The sequence below is a fragment of the Zingiber officinale genome, chromosome 1B (genome assembly GCF_018446385.1).
Source record: "Zingiber officinale cultivar Zhangliang chromosome 1B, Zo_v1.1, whole genome shotgun sequence".
Taxonomy (NCBI): domain Eukaryota; kingdom Viridiplantae; phylum Streptophyta; class Magnoliopsida; order Zingiberales; family Zingiberaceae; genus Zingiber; species Zingiber officinale.
In genome coordinates, this window is record NC_055986.1 from 52954358 (window position 1) to 52963250 (window position 8893).

General features: G+C 36.7%; 1 protein-coding gene across 1 annotated transcript; it reads left to right on the forward strand.

Annotated features, from left to right (window-relative positions):
• The first annotated feature begins 1122 nt into the window (after positions 1-1122).
• On the forward strand, positions 1123-2792 carry LOC122056583 (geranylgeranyl diphosphate reductase-like). The gene has a single exon (XM_042618597.1). It carries the CDS (start codon positions 1187-1189, stop codon positions 2615-2617), a length of 1431 nt encoding a protein of 476 aa, XP_042474531.1. The 5' UTR covers positions 1123-1186; the 3' UTR covers positions 2618-2792.
• The last annotated feature ends 6101 nt before the right edge of the window (positions 2793-8893 follow it).

Here is an 8893-nt window from a genome sequence, read left to right on the forward strand (position 1 = left end):
TTAGTGAAATATAATAAAAAAATATTCTTATCAATTATCTTATAATTAATACTAGGACTAATAATAATAATCTTTGGAATCATTTTTTTTCCATTTGAAAATATGATTTGGATGCTTTAAAGATTGTGTTGGAGTTGTAGCTATGAGAGAGAGAGAGAGAGAGAGGGGGGGGTATTCTAGTGCTCTTTATAAAATTTTAAAAAACTAGACGTGTCCTTTAGGAAAATGTCAATATATTACTAATGGAGCGACTTTTTGAATAGATTTTTCTTTTTCTCTATATAAGAGTTTTAAGATTAAGGTAAAAATAGGAATATGAGATGGACGCAATTAGGATGATAAATAAGTCGAATCGAGCCGAATTTTAGGATGTTTAAATTTATTTAATAAAATAATCGAGTCAAACTGAGATGAACTTAAAATGAATCAAGTTTTTAAATGATTATTCAAATTTGGTTTGATTTATTTTTTATGTCCTTGAATTTGTTTGAAATTTGACTTGAGCTTGATTTGTTTAGATGCTATTAAGCTCTCAATTTAAGTTTGGCTTGAATTTGGTTCGAGTTTGATTCATTTAGATATTATCGAGCTCTCAATTCAAATTTGTTTAATTATTTAAATTTTTAGTTATTTAATTGGTTATTGAGTTTGATAATTTAAATTTATTTATTTATTTATTTTATTATTTATTTAATATATTAAAAAAAAATTATTAATGAATATAATTTGTGAAGGTTATTCATAAATATTATTTATTAATATTATTCATGAATATCCTTATATAAATATTAACGAACTAAATACATATATATTTAAATTTATTTATTTAATTTAACAAATCATATAAATTTATTTATTTAATTAATCTTATATATTAAATAAATATAAATAAACACTTATCAAATTAAATACTTAACTTATTCACAACTGTAGTTCATTTACCGCCCCAGACGCCACGAACTTACATGTGCGGGTGGTATCGTTCGGACGTGTATGTGTAATTTGGAACTTGGAAGACGATGGATTGGGATGTTCCCTGTCTCAGACAAAAACAGAGGGAAAGGAACCCACCCAACGTGGGTGGCCCGCGCTTGGTCCATGGTCGACAATCGTAGCACGGCAACATAACAACCCTAATTTTGATTCAGCAAATCACACTACTCTACACTCTCCACCACCGACAACTATGGCCGCCGTCTCCTCTTTCCATCCTCTCCACGGCCACCGCCACTGCCTTCTCTCCTCCTCCTCCTCCTCCCGCTTCTATCTTCGGCTCAGAGCCCACCGCATCACCTCAACGCGGAGGTCGCCTCCCTCTACCGCGGTCCCCATCGTGGCCTCCTCTTCTTCCTCCCGCCCCCTCCGCGCGGCCGTAATTGGAGGTGGTCCCGCCGGTGCCTCTGCCTCCGAGGCACTCGCCCTTGGCGGCGTCGAGACCTTCCTCATCGAGCGATCCCCTTCCGGCTCCAAGCCTTGCGGTGGAGCCATACCCCTCTGCATGCTCTCCGAGTTCGACCTCCCGGCCCACCTCGTCGACCGCTGCGTTACCCGCATGCGCGTCCTCTCCCCCTCCAATCGCATCGCGGACTTCGGCCGATCCCTTCAACCCAACGAGTTCATACCCATGCTCCGACGCGAGGTCCTCGACTCATTCCTCCGCAACCGAGCGGTTAGCGCCGGCGCTCACCTCCTCCCTGGCCTTTGCACCTCTCTCCAACTTCCCGCGTCCGAGTCTGATCCCTACATCGTCCACTACACCGCTTCCCCGCCCTCCCCTGGCTCCCTCGCCGGCATCCCCTCCACCCTCGCCGTTGACGTCGTCGTCGGAGCTGACGGTGCCAACAGCCGGGTCGCCCGCGCCGTCTGCGCCGGCGGCTACGCCACCGCCATTGCCTTCCAGGAGCGCATTCGCCTCCCCCCCGCGGCCATGTCCCACTACGCAGACCTCGCAGAGATGTACGTCGGGACCGACGTCTCGCCTGACTTCTACGCCTGGGTCTTCCCCAAGTGCGACCACGTGGCCGTCGGCACTGGGACGTCCATCGCCAAGCACGACATCAAGCGACTGCAGGGTGGCATCCGCGCCAGGGCTGGGCCCAAAATCGTCGGCGGGGAGGTGATCCGTGTGGAGGCGCACCCAATTCCCGAGCACCCGCGGCCGCGTCGAGTGGTAGGGCGGGTAGCACTGGTGGGAGACGCAGCTGGGTACGTCACCCGTTGCTCCGGCGAAGGAATCTACTTCGCCGCCAAGTCGGGGCGAATGTGCGGGGAGGCTATAGTGAGGTCATGGAAGGAGCGTGGCATGGTCACTGAGACCGACCTCAAGAATGAGTACCTGGGGAAATGGGACGATGAATACTTGGGAATGTTTCGCTTCCTGGACCTACTGCAAAGGGTCTTTTACGGGAGCAATGCCGGTCGAGAGGCGCTGGTGGAATTGTGCGCCGACGAGTACGTCCAAAGGATGACGTTTGAGAGTTACCTCCACAAGAGGATGGCGACGGGGGACTGGTGGAAAAACTTGGGTTTGGCGTGGAGGACCGTTAGCAGTCTAATGAGGGCGAGTATTGTGGGGTGGGAGATTGAGAGACTGAGGATGACTGCTGTGGACTCTTGAAACAACCATCTTCTTTCTCGGTTATCTTAACGCCCTGAGGCTGAGATCTTTCTACCAACTAGTTATTGTGATGAATCCTAGTAGCTTGCATGCCATTTGAATCTCTTGGCACTACTGCATGAGCGGATGCATGTTGAACATTTTATCCCCACGAATAAAAATGTTTTAAGTTTCACGATGTGGTTCTTTTTAGTTGTCAAGTTACTCGGACTTGATTCTATTTATTATATAGTTGTTCTGCTTTGGTATTTGCCTTCTGGTCGTGACTCTTGTTTGGTTTTTTAGTTTGCTATTGTTATAGTTCGTGGATCGCAGGAGAGATGAAGAGGTATGGCTGCTTTGATCCCATTGTTAACCTGTAAGTTCCCATCTCCTTTCAACATTTTATGGAGAATTAAGCAGATGATTTGTCTTTTTTTATTTATGCTTTGATTTTGTAGTCCAGGGCAAAACCTAGTCAACCTTGTTTCTTTTCTTATTCCTTTGTTCTTTGCTTTACTTTCTGATCGTTCATCTTTGTTTCTGACCCAGAGGTGAGTTGTCCGAATTTGATGGAATTAATGGCTTTTCCTTTTAATGTTGGATGAAATAGATGTAACTGATAATTTGATGTTACAATGGAGCTACTTCTTTTAATATAGTTCTGTCTTAAGTACACGGAAATCTCAGTCATGGAATTTTGATCAAAAGTGTTGATTTTGACGAGGTATGCGGTACTGATCTCACATAAACGAGGAAACAAAAATAAATAATTCGAAAAGTATAATAATCATTGTTAATTGACTCTCAAAATGGACCAATTATCGAACAACTCGATTTTCAAGTTCATATGTCATTAGAATGTGGATCAAACATGCTCGGTTTACAAGAGAATTTTATAAAGTCTGATGGCGGAAAAAAAATTAATCTTGCGTAAGATACGCAAACATATGGAGCATTTTTCCCCCCATCCGATCTTATTAAGATGAGCTGGGTTTACAATCACGTGCAGCAAACTTTGCCAAGAGAAGACAGGGTGGTTGGTAACCTTTTGGGTTCTTTATTACAGAGGTTTGTTGAGATACTTGATGTTTGTAATTTTTGTTGGGCAAATATCAAAAGGGTGAAAATATTTTAGACAAAAATTAAAAAGGGTGTCTTGAATTTTATAAAACATTAAAAGGGTGCATTTTTAAAAAAAAATTAAATCAAAAGGGCACCCTTTTAATATTTTTATCCTCAAAATATCCCTTGACCTATGCTATTGTAGAAACTAACGGGTAGCTATTATAATATGTAGAAGCTATCGTATAGCTTTTATAACATGTTTATGTTGAGTTTAGTGTTTAACATTCAGGGTTTATACTGTATAAAAGTTACCTAATAGTTATTACAATGTGTAGAAATTACTTAGTAACTATTATAACGTGTCTAGGATGAATTTAGGGTTTAGGGTCTTTAAACGTTATTATATTAAAATAATATTTATCAATTTGGTCAAAATTATTTAAACTTCCTTAAAATCATTTTAAAAATGGTCGTAAAAGCTTTTATAGTTGCTATAACCTTAAACTCTATACTCATCCTAAATACGTTATAACAGATAATAGGTAGTTTCTTCATGCAGTAGCTACTAGGTAGCATCCACTTGTTGCGCTACTAGGTAGTTTTTACATGGTGTAAACTCATGTAAACACATTATAACAGTTACTGGGTAGTTTCTACACATTATAGAAGTTATTCGTTATCTTCTACATATTGTGACAGCTACTAGATAATTATTACAATAGTGTTAGATCAAAGGTGTATTTTTAGGATAAAATCATTAAAGGGGTGCCCATTTATTTTTATTTTTTTTAGAAAAGAGATGCTCATTTAATATTTTTTTTAAAATTTGGAACGCCCTTTAAATTTTTATCCAAATATTTTATTCTAGTGCTACAGCCTGACTAGTTGTCATAATATGATAAAATAAATCACTTTAACTTGATTAAAAAAATTTGTACATATAATAATTTTAAATTAAAAATTATATATCAACTTAACTAAAATTATTTAAACTTATTAAAATCATTTAAAAGAAAGATTAAAATCACTATAAAATGTAATCATGAAATGAATATTACAACTAGTCAATTAGTGGGAGCTATAATAATTTTATGGTCTTTAATATTGTTAAAGATGTTTTTAATAAGTTTAAATTTTTATTTGACCATTTGGATAAAATATGTTTTGATTTGAAAGTGTTTTATGTGTGATTTTTATTAAGTTGAATTTTAGAAAATATTTATTTTAACATATTGTAATAATTATGATGGAAGACAACTAAATATCCTTATCGCTGTAACTAGTGGCGGAGACAAGGGGGCACGAGAGTGTGCGGAAGCACCACTTTGCTCCCAACCTATAGTCCGAGGGGCGAGATCGCGATGAGTCGATGAGGATGATGAGCTTGAGTAGCACTGTCCACCCGTCGTCCGGTGTCATAGACTCGCAATTGCACTCGCCGTCGCCTGTTTGCATCGTGCACATTATCTCCACTGCAGTCTGCAAAAGAAATCAAAGAGTCATAAAGAAGACGACTCTTTTGTTGTTGTTTTTTTATTTTATTTGTTTTTCTATTTTTTCTAATGACACATGTGCTTAAGTTAGGAAGGAAAGGAAAAAAAAAACGTTAATAACTTATAACCCTATTCAAACATTTGCTCAATTGCTCACCTTGATCGCTGCCTGCAGCAGTGCCGCTCACCTCTGCCTGCCTTTTTGCTCAGCGCACGTTCGCCCACTTGGCCACTCACTTGCAGTCTGCCTGGAAGTGGCTCGCCTATCTGTCCAGTGCCCCTCGCCCACGGCTCGCTTGTGACAGGCTACAACGCTCGACTCGACTGCTATTGCCTACCGTAGCCTATATTGCTGCGGTGCCACCGCCAGGCGACTTGTTGCCACAAGAAGTTAGCATACAACCATCCCCTGTCGAGCCCCCAGACTTAGGCCTCGTCTCTTCTTGGAGTTGAAAGGTATTGATTTATCATTAATTTTATTTTATTGTGCGTTTATGATTTTTTTACACATAATACATATTATGTTTATTTATTTTACATATTATTTTTATTTAATAATTTTGATGAATTGACATAGGTTATGGAGAAATTTTTAAAACGAAATGTTGAGTTTTCTAAGGAAGAAAATAGTAAGAAAAAATATTCTCGCATTGAATTCAACTCGGATGATGTTGTTAGTGATCCAGGACTAGGCAAATCAATTAATGAATTTAATATTTCAATTAGAGATCATATTAGAAGAGAATATTTGATTAGACATCTTTGTCAACCATTTGGCCATAGTTATCCCCAAAGACAATTTGGTAAAGAGCATAGATGTTTCTAAGTTACTTGGTTCAAAAAAATTTCATAGTTAGAGTACAACATATCAAAAGATTCAGCTTTTTGTTTTTGGTGCTATCTCTTTAAAAATTCTCATAGAGGATGTCAAGTTGGAGATGAGACATTTACTAATTCAGGGATGAATAATTGGAGAAAAGTAATGGATGCATTTAATACACATGTTGGTGGTGTAGCTAGTGCTCACAATGATGCAAGAATATAACTTGAGGCTTTTCAAAATCAACAACAAAGTGTGTCACATTTGCTACAAGCACAGGGGCGTGGAATGAAGGTTGCATATCACATTCGATTAACGACAACTTTGGATGTTACACGCTTTCTTTTGAAACAAGGTTTGTCATTCCGTGGACATGACGAGTCATCAAGTTCCTCAAATAAAGGTAATTTTCTTGAATTGATTGAGTGGTATATCCAAAGAAATGATGAGGTTGTCAAGACAATGAATGAGGATGCCCTTAGAAACAATCAAATGAAGTCTCCAATAGTTCAAAAGGATTTAACACATGCTTGTGATGCTGAAGTCACAAATGTCATTCTTAATTATATAAAAGACAATATATTTTCTTGTATGGTTGATGAGTGCTGAGACATTTCAGTCAAAGAGCAAATGAGAGTTGTTTTAAGATATGTGAATAAACATGAATGTGTTATTGAAAGATTTCTAACTATTATGCATATAGCTGACACTTCTGCTATTTCTTTGAAGAAGACTATTGATGAATTGTTTACAAAACATAAGTTATCATTCTCAAGATTGAGAGGTCAAGGATATAATGGAGCTTCAAATATGCGAGGTGAGTATAATGGATTGAAAGCTCTCATATTTATGGAAAATTCATCTGCAATGTATGTTCATTGTTTTGCTCACCAACTTTAACTAGTTGTTGCTGTAGTTGCTAAAAACAATCGAATTGTGAGTGATTTCTTCCAATATGTTACTATGATTGTGAATATTACTAGTGCTTCATGTAAAAGAAAAGACAAGTTTAGACAACTTGAACATGACAGACTTGTAGAATATTTAGAGAAAGGAGATATTGTTAGTGGTGAAGGAAAAAAATTTAGGAAATCAATTTTAAATGACCAGGGGATATTCATTGGGGTTCACATTATATGACTATTGTCCATTTGATGTCTATGTGGACTTCTATTTTACAAGTACTTGAAAATGTGTGTGATGATGGTACTAATGATGATAATAGTGGTATCACCGCTAGTTTGATTGATATAATGGAGAATTATGAATTTGTGTTTGTGATACATATGATGAAATCTTTATTGGGAATCATAAATGAATTGTCACTTTCCTTACAACAAAAGGATCAAAACATTGTACTAGCTATCAGTTTGATTAAGATGATGAAAGTTCGATTACTAAATTTGAGAGAGGAAGGATGAGAGAATTTTTTCGATGTTGTCAATAAATTTTGTAGTAACCATATGATCCCAGTATCAAATATAGAAGAAAATATGAAATCTCGTAGTCGTAGTAGACGTAATGGGCAAATGGTTACTAATTTTCATCACTATCGTGTTGAATTTTTTTTGTGAGATATTATTTCTAAATATTTTATTGAATTTAATTTTGTAATAGTATGTTTTATTCACTTTTTTATTGTCACAATATTAGGTTCTTGATATGATGGTTCAAGATATGAATAATCATTTTTCAGAATCAAGTACAGAGGTACTTAGTTGCATTGCTTGCTTATATCCAAAAGACTCTTTTTCTCAATCTGACATTGGTAAGCTACTCCGCCTTTGCTGAACGTTATTCGGAGGATTTTTTATTGACTTATCGTGTAATACTTGAGGGCCAACTTGAGATTTAAATTAAAAATGTACGAGGTGAATTTTCTATGATTGAAGATTTGGGAAGTCTTGCTAAAAAGATAGTTGAAACTGGCAAGAATATAATTTTTTCATTGATATATCGTTTAATCGAGTTAGCATTGGTTTACCAGTTACAACTCCTTTTGTTGAAAGGATTTTTTCTGTGATGAAAATTATCAAGACTGATTTGCGAATAGGATGAGGATGAGTGGATGAATGATAATTTGATAATATATATTGTGAAAGATATTTTTACGACAATTGAAAATGAACAAATTTAACAACATTTTCAATAGATGAATACTCGTAGGATATAATTGTCTCTCCTCTTGTTTATATGTCCAGACCAATACTAGTCGTTGAAGTGTCAAGAAATAATTAATTTATTGGTATGCATATATTTTTTTTATATCTATTTCATTATGATTATCAATTCAATATTTTTATTTTTGATATATTTATTTAATAGTAAAAAATATTTTTTAATTCATTTTTTGAGCACCTCATTATATTTTTAATATGGATCCACCACTAGCTGCAACATATTATAACAGCTGCTACTAGTTTGTTGCAATAACATTAAATAAAAATATTTTTGATCTAAGTAATATATTAGGGTATTCTTTAGATTTTTTTTTTAAGTGACTCCTTTTGACGATTCAAATAATCAATGGGTTCATTTGATATTTGTTCATTTTCATTAATAGGGTTGCATCTAGCAAATAATAATCATATAATATATGTATCCTTAAGAAGAGACGCTTGTGGACTCAATGACAAACGAGGGAAAACTTTGTTCCCTGTGGAGTTTGGTACATGAAATTCGTCAACACAAGGTCCATCTATTATACGCCATGCATTATTCTGTGGTTGGTCATGCATGGTCATAGACTCATAATTTGACACTCACGAATGGTTATTTTGTTGACTGAACGTGTAAGAAAATTGAATATAAATAGAAGGGTGATGCATCCAAAATCCACGTACTAGTCGAAGGCTAATGTAGAAGTTTCCTTCAGTGATGTAGATGATTTTGTGTGGATTAACATGCGTCAAAGGG